General features: G+C 41.4%; 1 protein-coding gene across 1 annotated transcript in view; it reads right to left on the reverse strand.

Annotated features, from left to right (window-relative positions):
- Positions 1 to 8,256: 8,256 nt before the first annotated feature.
- The window catches only part of CDC5L (cell division cycle 5 like), a 35,867-nt gene continuing 22,747 nt past the window's right edge, over positions 8,257 to 21,376 (reverse strand). Inside the window, exons 15-16 of the mRNA XM_054195517.1 lie at positions 10,521 to 10,733; positions 8,257 to 8,757 (exon numbers count right to left, since the gene is read on the reverse strand). Of these exons, the coding sequence (XP_054051492.1) occupies positions 8,653 to 8,757; positions 10,521 to 10,733 (318 nt within the window). The 3' untranslated portion in view covers positions 8,257 to 8,652. The remainder of the gene's footprint in view (positions 8,758 to 10,520; positions 10,734 to 21,376) is intronic.

Genomic DNA, 21,376 nt, shown 5'->3' on the forward strand with positions numbered 1-21,376 from the left:
GTTTCTTCCAATTACGGTCACAACCGCCCCTTGCGCGGCCGCATCGGCTTGGCTGCGCTCCTGCGATCCCTCATTACTGCTGGAGCACGGAAAGGCAGACAGACATTTGTGCATTCTCTGGCGATGCACAATCTGCGTCCTGTGGTCACTGGGTAACTGTAAAATTAAAACAGATCCTTGCTGTTAACCAAAAGGCATTTGCAGTAAAAGGAAGTGAAATACAGTGCTGCGAACAATACATTCTGGGACCTGTTAGGAAATTGGATTCACTACTCTATCCTCGCCCCCATGATTAAGTTCAACCCCAGTTTAATGTGATTTAGAATTAGGTGGGATATTTTATCTTGATAGTAGGTTCAAGGACCACTTTTTTTTTTCCCGCCTAGACTTTGGTAGCACTGCCATTATTAAGAATGACAGACTAAAATCCATGGGATGTGCTGTAGCAAACATGAAATATATAATTCCTGGTCCTCCTTTCCTTTCTCTACAATCCTTTTATCATAGAATCATAGAATTGTTGAGGTTGGAAGGGACCTTTAAGATCATCGAGTCCAACCTTTAGCCTACCCTGACAAAAACCACTTCTAAACCATGTCCCTAAGTGCCCCATCTACCCTTTTTTTAAACACCTCCAGGGATGGGGAATCCACCACCTCCCTGGGCAGCCTATTCCAATGTTTAATAACCCTTTCAGTGAAAAAATGTTTCCTAATATCTAATCTAAACCTCCCCTGACGTAAGGTAGGGGTTTTGCGAGGTAGATGATGCTCAGCTACTCCCACTTTCCTATCTAGAGATCAGAGCCAAAAAATGCTGCTTTCACTGGAATTTCCAGGCAACATAGTGATGCTGGATGGTCCATCTCTGGGACTGGCAAAAGTGAGAGGCATCTTGGTCACTGAAGGTGTGGGACCTTCAAATTCCTAACCATGCTGAAGGTTTGGCATCTCCTGCAGAAAGGCACTTTGTCATACAGAAATGACACACATCCACTAGCACAGTGACAGAAACTGTCCGGAGCCCTCTAAAGCAAGGACCAGCCTTTTGACACACAGCATGAAAACACCCCACGGGGGCGAGGGAGAGAGGATCCAAGAGATGCGGGGTTGGGGCTTTCCCAGCCTGGAGAAAAGCAGGTTTCGTGCTCTGCTTCAAATCAGATCTTCAAGATTTTTGCTCTGGCTCCCTATGGGAGTGCTTCAGCCCCGATACAGCCAGGGATGGTGAGGCTTCCCTTCTGCTTTCCCAATAATCTGTGTCCCTTCTCCATTAACTACTACACAGGTTGGTGTAGTAGGACTCAGCTTGGCCAAGGCTACAAGCAGTGCAGGTGTGAGTCCTGTTAGGACGCTGGTTGGAGGTGCACATGGCCAAAGGAAAAACCATGGAGCCATTACACGGTAACGAGGCAGGTTTCTGTAACACCAGGGAAAGCCCAAGGTTGCATTTAGACATACGAAGATGCACCACAAAGCATAACCTTTGGGATTTACCCCGCAGAGCTGAGACCTGCCAAACCCACCTCTCCCATTTCCCAAGTCAGCAGGTGATGGTGCAATCAGGGTATTTAAGCCATGTTCATCTCATCAATACTGAGGAAAAATAAGCAGGTTGAGCAGACGGGATCCATCAGTGTCTGAGAGCCGGGGGACATTAGTATTTAAGGAACTCTCTCCTCTTTCACCAAAGGGCTTACTGCTTCTAGGTTTAGACTTGTTTTCCTCTAAACTCAAATCAAAAAGACCAGCATTGTCCCTTTTCAACTAAAGCACCAGGAAACAGAGAAATTAAAATCTTCGAGGTCACTCTTGTAGCCAGGAGGAGCTAAGGACATAGAAGCTGCATGGTTTGAAGGGAGAATATATTTGAATAGATCAGCTGGAAAAGGGAGATAAGATTCTAGTTTCAGAATTCAAGACTTCATGAATATCTGTGTTCTCCGGTCTAACGAAGACCCTACCTCTTCCCAAACCTTGGAAAGTGCTTTGGTAGGAGTACACGGACCAAGGAGGGGCAAACCTGTTCTGCCCTAGAGACTTATTTGGTTGAGTTCAAATTAAGGAGGAAAAGGGGGGACACACAATCTGTGGAACAATGTAACTTCTATTTATAGTCATTTTATGGTCAGCCATGCAGGTTAATTAATGTGGCCAGTAAGCTTCCTCTTTTTTTAAGATCCAGCTACAGTGATGGTTCTGGCCAAGCCCTAAGATGATTCATGAACATTAATAGATAAGAGAGAGACAGCTTTGAAATCAATGCTTTACACAAGGGCCAAATATGACAAAGATCAGTGCAATAATTAGTTGTGTTTTTTTTTTTAAATAATCATACGGTTGAATTACTTCAGGGGTGCCTTTACGTCTGAGGTTCAACCAGTGGATTCAGTCCTTTTAATCAGAATTAGTTCTGGAATAGATTTTGCTGGCCATGGAGCTAAAAACGTAACCCTGGCTGGCTCGTTCAGCTTTATTAAGCATCTATGGCTATTTTTCAAAGAGGATCTCTTTCTTCTCCTGACAGAAAGGCTCATCAAATACAGACAGGAGAGGAGAGGAAAGGAAATCTCAGCTTCATTGAAGTTGAAGCCAAATCTCCCGTTGGTTTCACTGGGGCCACGATCTCACCTAAGCTGCATAACATACTTTAAAATGCTACTGGCATGATAATTATACAAAATAGACCCCACATTTCTTTTTTTTGGGAGAGGGGAAGGAGTGGGAGGAGAAGAGGGGAACCTAACACACACGTTTGTCTGATCCTATGAGGCATTTACCTGTAGCATGTACTTGGCAAAAGATCTGATATATGAACTGAATAAATAATAAAATAGTCTGCGTTTCCTCGCGTCACAATTCATAAATGCTTTCGATGCACATAAATGATCTTAAAAGAGGTACTTGCATTTCCTTTGAGGAATCTTTAAGGAATCCAAATACATCAGAACCACGGTTGTAACTTGGAAACCTGAAAGTGATCTAATGAGGCAGACCCTGTCTAGCCTGATAGGTGAAAAACCTTTGACTTTGACTTGAAAGCGAGATTCTTCTAACCCTGACGCTACGGCATCTCCCAATAAATTATAAAGAAAACCCAGAAAACACCCCCCGACAACTGGCAAACAATCAAACCCACGATGAGTAATCACACTGGCGGCAGAGGCGATGCTGTGAAACACTGCTTGTACCCAACTCCTTTACCTTTTCACCTACTGCCTGGATGACAGTTATGCCTGAGGCAGCAGGAATTGGTTAAGCCACCTCATTTAAATACATCAGCAAATTAACGAGCCATAGTCTAGCTGGAGGGAAGAGGAGGGACTTACCGAATGGCAGTGCCTGTGTGCAACCAAAAAGGGAAGCTCCTCTTTTTACCCGCTGCCACTCCCCTTTGCTTCAAAGTCATCAAGGCCCTGATTCAACAAAGCGCCTGGAGACCACGTTGAATTTTTGAAGCGATGGGATAATTTTATGTATTTCTGTGGGGACATCGGGATGGACTGGCTTCCATATACTTCAAGCATGCCCTTTTCTGAACCGGAGTCTGATCTCTCTCCCACGTGAGTTAATGCGAGTGCAAGTCTTCGAGACCAGCAGAACCAGGTATTCTGTTGTTCGGAAGCAAAGGTACAAGCTGGAGTCCTGGAAAGGCAGAAAGTGCAAGTCTGGAATCAGTTATAAGGACACTTTGCTTTGAGATGAGTATCTGGCTATTTTTCAACATGCATTTCATTCAGCTAAGAAAATGGGGGAAATGCTATTTGATACTTCACTTTTAAATCCTGCTTGGAAGACAGGTGTTGCTTTGAACCCACAGCATGGAAGATAACTGCAAGCTGGATTCCTGAGACGAATGGGAGGGAGATTAAGTCCAGACCACAATCATGTCATCTTCTCCAGCAGCATCACTGTCCTGGGACATCGAAGGCAAGCCAAAGTTCACACACTAGTTTAAGATACTGCTAGCTAGTTTGCAGCCAAAACAGAAAGTTCAGACACGGGTTTTGACGTATTTTATTTAGAAATCTATGTTCAGGCCATGTTTTCAAAAAGCAATGAATCTCCAGCGTTTATCATCAGGGGCTCGGCTCCAGTTGAGGCGGTTAGAGTGCCTAATTGCGGGTAGCTGCCTCCTGTTAGCTACTTGCCTTGGAGACCATGTTTCACAGTCACTTTAAGCAGACAATGAGGTGGGACAGCCTCTGACAGAGGCAATTCTGCTCCACTCCCACCTCCGCTTGCACCTCCTACCTCGAAAGTTGACCCAACTCATGTCTGCACAGGGGATCGGAAAACCAAGCTGGATTAACGCATTTTAAACCAAACCTGGCTGCCCCAGAGCAAACAAGAGTGAAAACACCGAACAAGCGGCAACAGGCAAAGACAAGATGCTCCTTCTGTTGGCATGATAAACCTCTGCTTAAGGAAGCCAGAGAACTACAGCATATCTTGGCCATTTCTGGCTGGAGCGACTAATTACGATGTTAAAACAGTGCTTGTTTCTCTGGAAATTTGCCACGTTTCAGAGAGCTGGATCCAGCTCTGTTGGCTTTCTCACAGGAAACCTCCTGTGCCTTAGAAAAGTCTCCCCCTTAACTAGCTCATGCTTGATTTTTGTTATCTGCCGGGTACGGATGAGACACTCAGCTGTTACAACTTAACACTGCTGTCCTTTTAGCTTTCCCAGGTACCTGAATCCAACTCAATTGAAGTAAACGACAGTCTTATCAACTCCACGGACTTTGAAGCAGGCTCCAGCTACGGGATTGATCCAATATGTAAATGCCAAGTCCAATTCCAGGAAGGGAGGAAAATCATCAGCTGAAATTCTTTAAAGATTTACAGATATATCTTGGCATGCTAAATGGAAAGGAAGGAGTTTCTCAAGGAGAATGTTAAATAATTCTCAAAATAATTGTTAACACACACATGGGGGTTGCGTTAACCCCCATCCCACCTGTCACTCAGTCAGGTCATGGTTTACCCACTGCAGTAAACTCTTAACTAGTTTGCACTGTTTGTGGTTATACTTACTGTTGTTCTTGGAAACAAAGACCAAATTAGTGGTCGGCTTCAGAAGTTTAAAATAAAAATTTAGTGTCAAGGTGTGCTGGTCATTCTTGTGTCCACCAGACATCTGTATTCACTTACAAAGTATTTTGGAAAGAGACTGAGGGAACATTGTTTGGGACACAAACTGGGCCTAAGCCCAAGAAAGGGATCTAGAAAGCCCATCACCACCTGCTGTTGGAAGGACTGACATCCAAGTTGGGTTGAACAAATTTCCTAAGCACTTCAATTTAAGCTACCACACCAGGATTCCTTGATCTAGGTTATGTCCTAGCCAGGCTCTGCCGCTCCACTCATATCCCTCTGGATCCCACAGACACGTGCACAGAGCATACAGCGTGACGTTCTAAGGGTGATTTCAGCAGATCTAAGACTGGCTGCCTTAGAGTGCGCACTGAGGCTGCGAGTGAAACTCAGGACTAACAACCTCAGACAACATCTTAAGCATCTGCCGGTGATAAGTTCCTGTCCCATAGTATTGAATTACCTCTGGAAAAAGGAGGCAGGAGTGGTGCTGTAGTTCCACCTGTGTCAGTATCTTGTGTCTGCAAAATAAAGGCCCAAAGCTCTAGGAGTAGTTACCTGGGATAAAGACAAGATGGGGAAGAGGCCAGGCTGGATGGGGCTTTGAGCAACCTGGTCTAGTGGGAGGCATCCTTGCCCATGGCAGGAGGCTGGAACTAGATGACCTTTAGGTTCCTTCCAAGCTAAACCATTCTATGACTCTGAGTCCCTACAGCTTAACGTCACCTTTGTGCTTTCTGTCCTCTGGTCGCTAGAGTCCCAGTAACAGCAAGGCTCGCTTCGGACCCTCAGCAGTGCCTGACACCAAGCCTTCTCCGGCACTCTTTCTGAGCTCAAGAAGCACCGTGGGGCCTTGACTACCCGAAAGGGTTTCTCCCTGGCTCACAGCAGGATTTCTTAGCAGCTCAAGGCAGGTAAAAAAGCCAAAGCAGGGTACAACAAGGCAAGAAACTTTGTTCCATTAGTTTTGTTTCATTGTGGAGATAGGCAGAAACTTAGAATCATAGAATGGTTTGGGTTGGAAAGGACTTTAAAGATCATCTGGTTCCAACCCCCCTGCCCTGGGCAGGGACACCTCCCACCAGACCAGGCTGCTGCAAGCCCCATCCAGCCTGGTCTTGAACACCTCCAGGGATGGGGCATCTACAACTTCAGGACAAAAACTCTGACCAGAGACAAGGAACACAGTGAACTTGCTTAAGCATTGTCTGAACAAACTGAACTGGAGAAGACACTGAACAAACCTCCTGCAGGTACCTTTCGAATATAATAATCTCATATTCACTATGTTGCATGCGACAAATGCGTATCTGCCACAATTAACGATTGGTTAATTATATGCATTTCAAGAAAGAAAAATCTTTTGCAATTTATCAGTCTTTCTGAATTTGCCATTAAAAGTATTTGCTAAAGCAGAATGTTTGAATACCTGTCTAGCTCTGAAGCTGTCAAAAATACAGGAAACATCAAAAGAAGCTCTGCTGCAGCCCTAAAAAGAAAGGAAATAATTGTAGTTGTGGTATTGGTAAACCTACAAGGGTTTTCTGTTAATATCTCTTAGCTACCACACAACCACAAGAACTGTCATGATATGCATTTATATGATTTTTCCTTTTGGGTATAACTATCCAAGCTAAAATACCCCATATGCTAAAAGATTGATGCTTAATACTGCTTTCCAGATGTGCTCTGGTTTAGTTAAATATTTAACACATTTTTAGAAGTATGTAGTCTATAATTGCATTAATACTTCAGAAGAATGATGTCCTGGTGAGTAAAGGGAAAGATATTCCAAGGCTGGCTGTGTAAACTGCTCGTACCAGCGATCAGAAATCAGACAGGTTGCCTTTGAAAAACCTCTCTGATTACCATCGGTCACCGTGGATGGCGCTTAAACAGCTACACAACCACAACCCTGACAGTGTCCCCAAGGCATCTTCCCAAGGCCTGAACAAAGCGACGTTCTGTAACACGGCAAAATTGCGAACAGCAAAGTCCTTATTTAAATTCAAACGTATTAAAGCAAAATAGCACGATGCATGCAACTCGATGTATTTAGTTGCTGAATTCTGTGCCGGTAACAATACACATTTTTGCCCTTCTCTCCGTGCATTTCCACAAAGAACTGCTCAAAACACCCAAAGTGTAAAAACTGAAAATAAGATCCCTGAAGAAGTGATGAACACAACAATAAAAACATCGAAGTAATCCTCTAACAAGATGCCTGACTCTGGCAAATGCATATATTAGAAGCATTGGGAATAGCTGATAAAATTTTAAACGGTAACATTTAACTCAAGCGTGGTCTGACTGAACACTACTCAGAGAAAGATTTTGGATGAGATTTGGAAAAGTACTTTAACGAATAGGAAGAAAAGGCATTCACACCTTTTGATAATGCCATCCTTACCCTTCAGAAGAACAGTCAAAGTAGTGAGGAAAATGAAAACCTGCTGAGATGCGGTCAGAGGAGGAGCAAACATGGAGCTTTTCTCCACCCCACTCCAGGGCTGCTCTGGGCAACAAAGCATCCCGACTAGCCAGCTCTCAAGGAGCAACAGGACCTGGAGGTGCTTTGAGAACGCCAGTTGATCGGAGCCAGAATGGAGCAAAGGACAATTCTAAAAACTGAACAGAACACGCAACTGAGTTCCAGTCCTTGTGATGCGTAAGACACAGCCTCCGCGACCATCTTTCACAAGGTTCGGGAACTGCGACGTTACCCGAGGCCTTCAGCCCACTGTCTAAAAGTCAAACTGCAGGAAAAATTTCATCAACCAGATGGAGGGAACACACGTTATGCACAGATTATTTTAAAAGCATTAGTTCTGAGAAAAGGGTACATGTGTTGAAATCTAGGGGAACAGTTAGGCTATGCCGGGTGCTTTTATAAAACTTAAACCTACCGCGTTTGAGGATGGTGAAGTTATGTGTACTGCCAGCAGGACCACCTGAATATCTTGATATAAATGAGAGCGTTCAGACACAGGCACAGAGAAGAATCAGGAACATGGTATTACATGGATCACAACTATCCCGCACAGGTCCTTCCTATTACAAATTAGTCTTGGAAAATAAAAGCAGCAGCAGGGGAAGGGAAGAAAGACAATTTACCAGAAACACAAGAGAGGCCTGGGACGGGGGAGGATTCCATTTTAATTAAAAGAAAGGCATTTTCTTTCTTAATTATTTTTTAACATTCCAGGTTTATTCAAAATACGTTATTTTGCAGGCATGTATCTTACAGGTTTTAAGACTGATAAAACACTAGGAATAATGTGATAATCCTAGTAAATGAAGACATGTCTAAAATCATACCAGAGTGACTTTTTTTTTTCCTTTTATTAAAATTTTGGACATTTCAATCTCATTTTTAATACTAGACAAAGCCATTCATACCTAGAGCAATTGGAATAGTCCATTAAAGGAAGAACAAAATTTGACAAGATGCGAATAGCAGACTACACTTGATTTTTGCAACTGATGGCAAAAGCTGCTGGAGAAGTATCTGTACACTTTAAAAATGTTACATCGGTGACAAATGGAATTTTGTGCTCTAATACTTCGCTTGAAAAGTCTCTTTATCCAACATGAAGTCAGCAAATCTCTGCTGGAGCTCCTTTTCTCTCTCCTGCTGTCGCTGCACATCTTCCTTCAGACACTGAAAGGAAAACATAATTAAGCAACTAGTCAGTTCTTCCAATAGTCACACCCATGAGTATCTTTAGCAAAGGTTATATTTCACTTCCTTCAGAGGAAGGGGTCTGAATTGAGACAGTTATGCTAAAATTAGTGACTTTAAATACAAATGCAAAACAGCAGTTGATGTAGAGTATCAAGAATCGCCATTATCTTACTTCGAATATAAGGTATCTTCCCCCGTTTTTGATAGCAGTTAATGCTTCAAAAGCTTCAAAAGGAGAGATTTCAAAATGGAAATTTGCCGCAAGGAGTGCACTGTATTTAACTGCTACCCATGGATCCTTCTTCCATGAATTTGTTCAAAACCTTTTTTGGGTAACCTTCCTAATTAACTCAACACCCTGCAACAAAGCCTTCCACAGGCCGCCTTCTGCTAAGCGCTAACTACGCAGTGTGTGAAGAACTACTCCTTGTTCTAAAACTGCCAGTGGCTAGTTCATCTAATCCCCTTACGTTCTTGTTTCAGAAGAGACACAAATAAATAATAATAATAATAAATAATAAATGTATTCTGAGGATTAGCCCGAAGTAAAGTACCATTTAATAAAACCAGGTGCTATTAGCAGCTATCAAGCTATTTAATACATTTTTACCATTAACTTTTACTAAATCAATTAATCGCTTTTGGGTTTGTAAACACATCTATCAGCATCTCTAAGCTGTCTTCACAAAATCAGTATTAAGAACTGATACATTTTATCTTTTTTACGGCAAGTACTTGAGAAGATTTGAGACTCAATGGAACCCCCTCTTCTGGGAGAAAAAAAAAGTGAAAAACGAATTGTGCTCAGATGAGCACTTATTTCTTGGAAATGGAAACTTATTTCTGGCACTGGCTCAGGCTGAGGACTGAGTCTTGGTTAGGGATTGCCTTGTTAGCTGAATAAAGCAGAGAATATCCTGGTGATGCTTAAACTAAGAACAGCGGCGTTCGCTGCCTCGGCTAGTTCCGGGCTGCAGTTAAGTCTGCTTAAGAGGTATCTTCCTCCTCAAAGCCACGCCAACCAGCTAGAGGCCAGTAAGGCAAGTGTTGCTATTCAGGAGCAATGGTCCAGATCACACATGCATGTTTTTAGCCAGCAAACAGGACTGCAGGCAAAAGGCCTTAACTCTGAGGATGGCTCAAAAATATAATCACAGAACAACTGCTCAGCTTCCGAAACCAAGAGCCACGTTGAAAGCCAGTACTGAAATGGTGTTATTGTATTGATTTATAAAAGTCCAGCCATTTGGAAGTCTGACAACAACGACATGGCTTCAGGAAGGAATACAATCAACATGTGAAAAGAAAGGAGAATCTCCTGTAGTATATACTGGCATTTGGCCCACCGACTTTTAAGAAAGCAGGAGGCTTTACACAAGTTTTGGATCTACCGTATATTCTAACGGTAATTAAAACCAAAACAAGCCAAATTAAGATAGATATGGAACTTCTGCTGACATGCATTGCCAAAGATTAATAAAATAAGCCACATGAGGAAATAAAATAAAAATAAAGTTAAAGAACACACTAGTAGATTAGTCCCAGCTTGTAATGTGTCACAGAATCTTTGACATTGAAGTGAACGGCAGAAGAGTCTGGTAATAGCCAAAAGTATAATTTAAAAAGACCATTAAAAACTTCATACAAACTCAGGCTGTGAACCTCAGAGCCCATGCATCGTAAAACCATCTTTTCCACAAAGTGCCTGTATTTGATCTAAGGGCATTTAGGAATCTCACCTCCAGTCTCCGTGGGATTGCAGCATCTTCATGTTTCTTCAGCTCCTCAAAAGTACGTAGCTCCAGATGTGCCTGTTCGATCTGGTCCCACAAATCATTCAATTGTTTGATGAGGCCCATTGCTCGAGACTGATAACCACCAAGCAAGATCTTGAGCTTCTTCTCCATCTTGGCAGCCCTCTTTGCTTCAGTTGTCATGTGACCTCTGTTTATCTGTCAGAAGGAACCCAAGAATTGTTTTATTTAGGCAGAAATCGTAAGTTAAAAAACCTAATAAAATTTAAAAAGTGAAGATATATCTGTGGAAACGTATAGTTGATTTGAGTTCTTTGCTTTCTATTAAAAAAATCATACTGCACATTTTACAATAACCTACATTTCTGGATTAAAACCTTTACATACAATGTCATTACATTCTTCCAGGGGTGAAGTCCACTAGGCCAGAATAGGGGTGATGACACTGTATAAATACAGTTTTTTAGACAGGAATTGTTGCTGTTGCTGAGCTAAGCAAGCAGCCAAGTCACATGATAGCTCGCTACGCCATATCCCACTTACATGGGAGACGTTCTTTGCCTTACTAAAGGAAAACTAAATAAAGATACTATATTCCTCCTTCTCAAAATTCTCTTCTTAGTCTGCAAAAACAGCTACATCTTTCAATCCTTCTGGCCATCCCAATAGGATTCATCTAAATCATATTCCATAAAGTAAAGACGCAATCGGGAACCTTAAGGCAGCTCCGAATCTGCCTCTCTGGTGCAGAGAACCATAATGAAAACATTTAGACTGGTTCGACTGGCAAAGAAATGGCAATGTCGGGGCATGGAAGCACTGCAAGGAACAGCAGAAGGACTATTAAAATGGCAACTAAATCCTACCACCTATCTGCATGAACTTTCTCAGGACAGCTCAAAGGAGAAATATCAGGAAACAAAAGAAAATCCAATATCAGGAAGACTAAATGTTGATAACTCAGAGAGGTGGGGCAGGATGGAGACACCAACTACTGTCTGCTTCTAAAAGGTATGAAAGGCAAATAAATAACAAAAAAACCCAACAACCCCAAAACAAACAAAAAACCCCATGGTCACGATCCTGAGAAGAGCCCAGGTGCCACGATGAGAACTCAAAGGACGGTGGACCCTTCATTCCTGCTGTCATCATAAAGCATCCTAGAAAGACCGCTTGGATTCAAATGTCTCAGTAGCTGAACACTGGACAGATTACTTTATTTATTGAGTGTCAGGTTGGATGGAACCCCAACCCTAACCTCTGGGAACAAACGAAAATCCAATATCAGGAAACAAAAGCTCTCCTTCCTGCATCATTCTGGTAAGCGCTACCTGGTGTGCCCTGCAGTTAGAAGACTTGGTTTCCCCGAAGTTGTCCAGGTCAGTCCTCTAAAACTATAACCCAGACATAATCCATAAACGGACAAGTGATACAAATGACAAAATTCTGCCAACTGGGACACAACGCAAATGAACAAGCATACTCATGTTAACATGTTATAAATATTTATATAATACTTATAAATAGCAAAGGTAACAGAAGCCTTTGCGTATCTTTTATACATTTATTCAGTAGGGCAAAATTAAATGAGCAGTGAAAGCATGAAATAGCCATCAGCATTTTTAAAGCCTGATAGCGGGCATCGAAGAAATCTCTGCTACTGAATCACAAACCAACAAATAACACAGGACCATACCACCGAGCAAAACTGTGGGCATTTCACATCTCTAAATATGGACATAAGGTTCCTGGCTGTTTTTTTTTTAATGCTACTTCCTTTAAAAAAATAAAATAAAATGAAAGAACATCCTTTTTTTCAGAAAGCATTGTACGAAAGATGCCAAACTCAACAAAAAAGGAATCAGGCTTCTCAGATTTTGATTTTTGCCACAGTTAAAGATATTTTAGTGCAGGAGATGAAGAAAAACGTGTAAGTGTTAAAATATAAAAACCTAATTTGGAACCACAGTGGCTAAATTACCTGTCCTTGCCTTGTTTCGTTGAAAATCAAAGCGTTGCTGGTGAACGTTCTTATATACAAAGGAATTACCACTGATCAACCAAAAAGTAGAATCGCAGAATCTTAGAATGGTTTGGGTTGGAAGGGACATTAAAGATCATCCAGTTCCATCCCCCTGCCCTGGGCAGGGACACCTCCCACTAGACCGGGCTGCTCCAAGCCCCGTCCAGCCTGGCCTTGAACACCTCCAGGGATGGGGCATCCACAGCTTCCCTGGGCAACCTAGGCCAGGGTCTCACCACCCTCGCAGTAAAGGATTTCTTCCTGATATCTAATCTAATCTAAATCTACTCTTCAAAGCTTTTCACTGCTTTGAACCCTACAATTACGCAAGACGCCATCTTTTACCAATGAAACTACACTCCGTTGAGAAGGAACTACTTTCTGATCTGTCTCCTACAGTCAGCCAGACAACCCCAGCCACAAGGACTAGTGCAGCCATCACAGTCTTATGCACCAAGCAATTGCAAAGGGCATTTCATCAACCTTTCAACCATCTAACTTTATTAAAGTACACACTATTATACAGCTACATGTTTCTGTAAAATACCCTACACTCCTTAATAATTTATTCACCCATTTAAAACAGTTTTAGTAGGTGGTGCAGAGATAAACAAAGTGAATGGTCAGGGGAGAAAACTGTTAACGGTTGAGTGAAAGAGAAATTTGACTTTCTGAGCTGCCTAGTTTGCTCCTGGGGAGAGAGATGCAGACTGCTGTGCTTTTCAGATTCTGTTTGCAATGTAGACTTAAGCTATGCCCAAGGTGCTTTAAGCATACAGAAAGGCGCCTCTTTTTCAATATTTATACAAATCTAGAGAAAATTAAATAAATAGATTAGGGATTTGTGAGGATACTCTCTGATGGAAAAGTATGAAAGCTTTAAATGTCTTCACTGGTAAATAATATGCTATTACTGCAACAACAAATACAGCTGTGTGGTAAATGAACTATTTTCCAATTACTGTTTCTTGGATGAAGAACCTGTGTTGAGAGCCCCTGACATTTAGAGATCATGGAATAGATGGATGAACAGGCAAACAGAATTTTGTCTGCGACAGAGGTCTAATGTAACAACGACCAATTGTCCCATGTTGTTTCACAGCATTACAGACAATGTCGAGTCTGGAGCCGGGAGTAAAATGAAACTTCAGTCAGAACATCACTTTTCTAGAACCGGTTAAAAAAGACTGTTTAGAAAAATTCCACTATTCTGTTACCCCAAGTGAAGATTTGTCAAGGGCCTAATTTTCTAATAAAGTGTGAAACACTGAGTACCCGAGGACATGAAATAACAGTTATAAGCGCTATCTCCATCATACAGAAAAGAGACTGGATCAGGGCACTGAGGTCAGAAATCCTGAATTATCTGCATGCTCTAAGTATCTGCAATAGAAGTGGTAGGACTGGGTTGCTCTCGCACTTTTACACGCTTCAGCTGGGATTCACTTTGCTTGGCTTTAGACATCAACATCTGAGCTTGTCACACAGGGTCCTTCCATAATCAGGAGAGAAACTGGCAACTCCAGGGCATGGCTCACCTGATCCAGGGCTCAGAACAAGGCCGAGCACGGCGCTGAAGTGCTCTTCACCGGCTGAGCTGGAAGCACAGACCGCTTGCTCAGACACCGTTACCTGAGGTGAGGTGGATCAATCCCACCCCAAGTGTGTACTATTTCAATGTATGAGATATAAAAAAGCATTTTTTTTTTCTCCAAGAAGAAACAAAGTCAGTTCAAATCTAATGCTTATTATAGTATCAGATACTGATCATTTAAGCACTCTTGAAATTTTCAGACAATGAGAACCGGACTTAATATTTCCCAGTTGTTCTGGATATAGATTCTTATTTTTAACTACTAGACCTCCTTAGGTTGTATACTGCTGTTCGGCCCTTGCTTTTCTGCTCAGTTCCTTGTCTATCTTGGATTATCACAGGCCTCACTAAAAAGAAAAATAAGAAGAGAGGAAAGAAAAAAAGGCAAAAAAAAGCCTTCCAAGTATCTAAACCCAGAAATAACAGCCCTTTCTTCCTTCTCTGCTTATAGAGAGAAATGTGAACACTCACCACCTTTCCTCTTCCCTCCCAACTACAAGATTTTAGGACCTACTAGGAAAAGGTCAAAAGGAGGTCTCAGCTTTTGTAACAAATACTATTTATTAAAAATTGCTGACTGCTGCATTAATGCCAACAACTGCATATAATTTTAGTTCAAGCTTCGTAAAATTTTAAGGCTCAGATACCAAGCTAAAAATTCCAAGCAGTTACGAAGAGGTGTGTTTAAACAGTAGTCTACATTATTTGCTTAAAGCTAAGAAATAGATTTCAGTAAAATCTGACAACCATTTCCCCCCTGAACCAGGCAGAAAATGTAAAGACATTTGAAAGATTTCTCCACTTAGTTATTTATTTTGTACTGCTCCTTGGCCAGCTTTGGTTCCGCTGACTTTTGTACCAGCTACAGCAAAGCGAGAACAGCATGTACAGACATGGGGTAAAATGATCTATGATGTTAGGGCAAGTGCGAGAGCCTCATTCCATCCCAAATCTCTTATGTAAAAGCCTTCCCTCATGCCTAGCAGAGTTGCGTTTGGTTTTCAATACTACACTAGAGATCTAAAGAAGAGAAACCGAAACAGAGCAACAGACATAATCAGAGGTTTATAAAACATGACCTAGAAAAGCCAGACTGACTGAAAAAACAGGGAGTGTTTTTGTTTGGTTTTTTCTCCATCTAACCAAAATAGAGAAAATGAAGAAAGAGACAACAGCATGTTTTAAACATCCCAAAGATCACTGTGAAAAATTAGTCTGTCCACTCAGAAAGGAAGAAGGATTTAAATTTGGCAAGGAAATTTTAGATAGGAGGTTAGTTGTATGGTTTAACTAAGGACAACAAAGAACAGGGAAACACTGCTTATGAGAGCAAACACCCACTAGGAAAGATTTAAGAAAAACCGGCCCTGAGGAAGGAAGGGCTCAAGTGCCTTCAAAAGTGCATTTTCACAATTCCTCATCTCACTAAGTCTACTGAGGACACCCCTCCTTGCTTCAAAGGGCTGTTCTTCCCTGTACTGACTGTTTTGTTTTCCTTCGATTAAATGTGGAGCTTCTGGTAATCCCTAAACAACATTAAGCTCTCTTGTCTTCTAATTGATCTTCTTAATCACGCCTGATGGATAAAAAAAAAACATGGAATAAAAACCGCTGCATGTTCTTACCAGACCCACAGTCAAAAGTAAATCAGCTTGTTCTGTGACCTTGGAGAATCAACATATCATCATAAAGCTGCTTTGCTTGTGCAGAGAAATCCTCTGCCAGCTTCAGCTACGCTGGCTGAATTGGTTACTCTTGGAATCTATATAGGACTACTCCAAACACTACTATAACTTCCTTCCTCACCTCAGACCCACAAGCGGCCCTCCCATACTCAATTCTGCTGGCAGGAGCTGGATTACCTAAATTTAAATAGTAAGGTTTGTGAACTTGCTTCATTTTGGCTCAGTCAGAGCGGTTGGAACGAGACAATGCAGACTAAGATGACAGCCTTCTGCTCCACGCCAGGTTACACCCAACAGGTTTCACCAGCATTTCAAACCACCCCGGAGACAACGATGAACTAACACTAGTTGTTTAGGTTCATGTTTAGGCAATCTGCCCTTACAAGTTTCGTGCGTTCTACAATAGCACATTTTTAAACAAAAATTCATTAATTGCTGTATTTGAAAATATATTTCCACGCTCTTGGACAGAATTCTCCATTTTTTTGTCTTGAAACATGGTTTCATCTGTCTACTGTTTAACCAGGCAAAACTCTCTGTAGAGCCTATCTCTTACTTATGAGTTATTAAAAGATAACTGTTATCTCTGCTGGAAACTGAGGCTCGGGGTTACTTGCAAACAAAAAACTGCATTTCCAGTGTAGAACAATATGAACTTAATCTATCAAACTGACATCAACACTAGCACTAGCTCAGCTAATCAACTGAAACCACTCCATGGCTTGACACAATTTTAGCACTGCTGCGACACTAAAGATGGTGCTTACTTAACGTACGACAAGGTAGGACAATTATTAAGAAAAGGTGCTTAGCGGTACCAGCGAAGTCAAAAAGGGACAGAGCATGTAACTTCCCAAGAGATGACAAAGTAGGATGTAATTCTAGTTGATTGGGATCACACAAAGTTTTTCATGAAAAGATTCAGTCATAGGTTATTGTCAAATTAAGGCACTGCTGGTATGCAACTGCAACTTTGCAACTGAAACTAGACCAAATGTTCAAAGCTTGTATGGGAATATAAAGTTACCTTTCCCCAATTTAACAGGGAAGCCTCAACATAAACTCCTATATTGTACTTTGTTACGTAGATCATGTATCATTACGATTTCCTGATATCTGCAGAAGGCTATTCTCTCTACTCACAGTAAAACTAATAACCCAAGAGCAATCTCCATGTGAACTATGTTTCTGAAATTATGATTACTTGCCTTCAAATGTCATAACACGAGTTGGTAGGACTGTTGAGTAAAGACAGTATAGGATATATCAAAAGCAAGTGTTCCCACAGAAGTTCAGAGCATCCAACTATCTAAATCTAAAATAGTCCAGAAAGTTACTGGATAAATTAGCAGTCGCTGCTGATCTACAATGATGACATTAAAGCCCATTTTGAGCATTTTTATTTGGGAATTGCTTTTAAGACTAGCAGTATTATCAGTGAACCCATATATCAAAGTAGAAACACATCTAGAAGAGCACAGCTTAAGAACAAATAATTTTACTAAGCTTTTCTGAAAACTCTCTAACTCTCCCCGGAAAAAAAAAAAAAAAAAAATACAGTAAGATCACAGACAGCAACAACTACCTCAGGCTAAAAGCTTTGATTAACTGCAAGCAAACATGCCTTACTGCTGTGTCTGACGAGATAATACGGCAGTGAGCACAGTGTAATTACCTTCAAAAACTCTCACTGCAAACCCAGAGTTCTTGGACTGGTCTCCTCCAGAGAAAAGGCTAACAATCTTGTGGAAGCTCACGCAATAAAGGAGTTAGCAAAACCAGCCTGGCTCCCTCTCAATACAGAGCAGAAGCCCCATGATGAGCTTGCAGCGGTCACTAGTACTCTATTCCAGCAGCTACTACAACACAAGTATAAATAAAACAAGTTGCTTTGTGAGCAGCAAGTCACACTGGCCCAACATTCACAGGTTCTGACACTGCTTCGCGTTAGGATAGGCTTTAAAGAGCAGCAGGTCTGCAGATGAGGTACATTTCAGCAAAAGACCACATCAATTTATACTTTTCTCTGTCCAAATACAATTTTCAACAGTGACGCTGTGCAAGGGCCGTTCGCAACGAAGAGCTTTGTCAATGCTGAACTTTATTTCTAAGCACATAAATTCCCATTATGAACTACATTTCCAAATGTGAAACCTGATTTCACCAAGCACCACAGAGGAAATCGATGGGTTTAGACATGGAGGAAAAAAACCTCCCACTAGACTAAAAGCAACTGGCCAAAGAAAAAGTAACTGCTATGCAGTCTAAGCTTATTTTTAAATAACTTTTTCATTGCTCATTTCCAACGTTTTGGTACATCCTGGACTGAGGACAGGCGGAAAAAAAAGACTTTTTACTATACAAAAAGCTCTCCAGCCCTCTCCCCCCCGCCCCCAAATTATGACCTTAGAAGAATGGCTAGCACAGCCGTCCAATTTGAAGACAAATTTCAGACTCATAGGCAAGATCACAGAAATAAGAATACGAAGAAACCTCTGGCGTTCATCTACTTCTTTCCAAACGTCCCAAAGTCAGTTAGGTAGTAAGAGAACTGGTATAAAACCAACTAGTAGCATTTTCCTCTGAAAGGCAGTATTTAACAGCAAAAGTTCAGTTGTTTCCCAAAGCTGTTCAACTGGTAGTTTGGGAAATGTCATTGCTTTAAGAGTTGACTAGTTACATTTGAATAAAACTAGAGCTGCTTTCCTCCTTCCTGCTCATGGTGATGAAGGTTTTGGTAACTGTAAGTGTAATTTATGGGAAAAAACCAGGGACACAGTAAATTAATTCACCTGAAGGACCATAAACAATTTTTTTTTCTGGACTTCTAACACACAAAGATACAAAGCTCCAGCTCAACTCAAGCAGCTGTAAATGGAAAAAACAACTACTTTCCAGGTAGTACGAGTACACTTAAAGATTTAGCAGTTTTAGGTGGTGATTTTCAGTCACAGGTCTGCAAGTGCTTCACAAGCAGAACTACAGAGCCCCATAAGGTAGACATTACTCCTTTTCTAGTGACAGATGAACCAAGGGAGACATTAAGACCTAGTTTTGTTTCACTGATCTGAGGTACTCTAGGTGCCTCTGTAATAAAAAGAGAAAAACAGGAAACTCGAGAGGGAAATTCAGCTCTTAAATGGGCCAAGCTGCTCCCAAGGGGTGCTTCGGTCTCTACCTGAAACAGAGGGAGCCTAAGGCAATTGCAGCTTTGTTTTAGTTAGGAGGCTAAAATAAGGTGTATCAAATCTGAACTCATGGGACTTGCTCAAAAACAGGCAATAAATACTCACCTGCACTAGAAAGAAAAGATTTCTGGCTAAATGCGTTTATCTTCCCTGTCACATTTTTTCTTCCTGTAGACAAAAGTTATCCTTGGAAATACAAAACCCTTTATTTATTGCTTTCCTCGTTATAGGTTATGCGTTACCTTTATTGTAGATCTCACAAATACCCCAACATTCGGCAAGCAAAGATGTGATGTGTTATAGCTAAGCTGATCTAATATCTGGCTACTGTGGAAATGGGTCTGCTGCTTAATCTAAAAATAATTAATTTTCTGCCAATTCAATGAACTGATCCAGATTACCACAGAGTTACTAGAGCACTGGTACAAGGTCAGACGTAATGGCAGGGGGCAGCTGGAGAAAAATAAGCAGCACTGACCCTTTTTGGCACAAGCTAAAAATGTTAGAGCATCCTAGCTACAGCACAAACGGCATGGTAATCATTCCGGTAAACGGGAAAAGTGTTTTCACACACAGGTAAAAACAAATCCTAAGGGATCTGCCAGGTATCTCTGTTTCTCGAGAGAAGTATAGACCCCCCAAAACTGCTACGCTAAATACATGTACTCTGATGATCACCCGTATGTTAAGCAGAGATCAGACACTGCAACAGTGGTCTTGCATAAACAGTCAGCTCTATCAGATTCTGAGCAGCTTGACAGTGACAAAGGCAACACAGGAGTACAAACGAATATATGTCTCCATAAAAGCAGACTACTCAGGGATTCCACCGTATTTTAGTTTTACGAGTGATTTCTCTATTCCTAGTCTTATAAATGCTCTTATTTTCTCCAGGTTCTTTCTCAGTAAGAGCACACCTGGAAATCCAAAAGAAACCGCAAGCTTTAGAAGCACGTAAACTACAGAGAGAAATTAAAATACAATTTCCAATAAACTAATAAGTAATACACCTTGCAGCAGAGCGTACCACGTAAGCCATAAAACTCCAGCTAAGCAACCAGTTTTCAACGTAAATTAATTTAGAGGACTTGAGCTGCAACTAAAAAGCAAAAATGCACACTTTGGTCTGGTAAATTACTATCTCGGTGTATCTTGGATATTGCAAAGTATAGATAATTTACTACGCTTTGTGTAGACAGTGTAACTAGAGCTTCCTCCCCTGTAGACTTTCAGTAGTGCTTATAATTTAGCAATCAACTGAAATGATGACGTTAACGACCACAGTTTGAATAAAAATATTTGTATGCTGCAAGCCAACATTATGAACTGTCTTCAAAGGAAAAGTAACGCTGGCAGGAAGTTTCTACGTTACAAACTACGAAAGGAAGCAAGTAGCTTGTTAAATAGATGCCTTTACTACCTCGTTTCATCTGATAAGGTTCCTAGTTTAACATACTGCTTAGGTAGGAATGCTTTTCTTTATAAATATATTGCTTGGAAGAGAAGGGAATACAAGCTGTTGCAGGGAACTGAAGCAGTTACTAAATGCAACTGTGAGCATCAGAAAAGTCCCATTTCTGAAAAGCCTAGTTCTGCAGCGTAGCCTAGCCTTGAACAAATATGCTAGACTTCCAGAAGCTACTGGGAAGCTCAGAAAATCCCGACAGGTTTCAAGCAAATTTAAGCTGTACCAGAGAGACAGAGTGAGGTCACGGGGGTTTTGCCTGCATCGACCTGAAACTCCCCATCTGTAATGCAAAAAAAAAGTTCACATACTAATCTTTTGATGCTCTTAAGCCACATTAGGTAACACATTCAAGAAGTCCCAAATCCTCAAAATAAAGAAGTGAAAAGTATTACTAATACATAGCAGTACATTCCAGTATTAAAACTATTGCCGAGTTGTGCATTGCTGCTGCTGCTGCCTGGACAGGATATCTAGCCAAACAGAAGCTCTCCACAACTGCTCCACTTGGCCTCCTCAAGTTCATCAATAACAGCACAAATCTGTTTGTGATATCACCATCAATTCCAGAAAGATAAATGTCATGTCAACATATACAAGGCTGCCACCACTAAATCACTCAGGCAGTGAAAACAGGCCAATTAGAGAAAGACGACGGTTTGTCCACGCCATCAATCCACCCAGTGATCTCCGAGCAATGAAGACAGCAGTAGAAATAGCTGCTTTTTTTGCACAGGATCTGCAGGGTGTTAGCAGTCCCACGTGGAAGTATTAAGACAGTGACTACCCGACACGCAGCTGCCATCAGCCAATATCATGAAACTCTCACGCTTTTTTCCTAATGATCTCAGTGAAATACAGAGGGGAAGAAGCAGCCCCAAAAGCT

This window comes from Rissa tridactyla, chromosome 3 (genome assembly GCF_028500815.1).
Source record: "Rissa tridactyla isolate bRisTri1 chromosome 3, bRisTri1.patW.cur.20221130, whole genome shotgun sequence".
Lineage (NCBI taxonomy): Eukaryota > Metazoa > Chordata > Aves > Charadriiformes > Laridae > Rissa > Rissa tridactyla.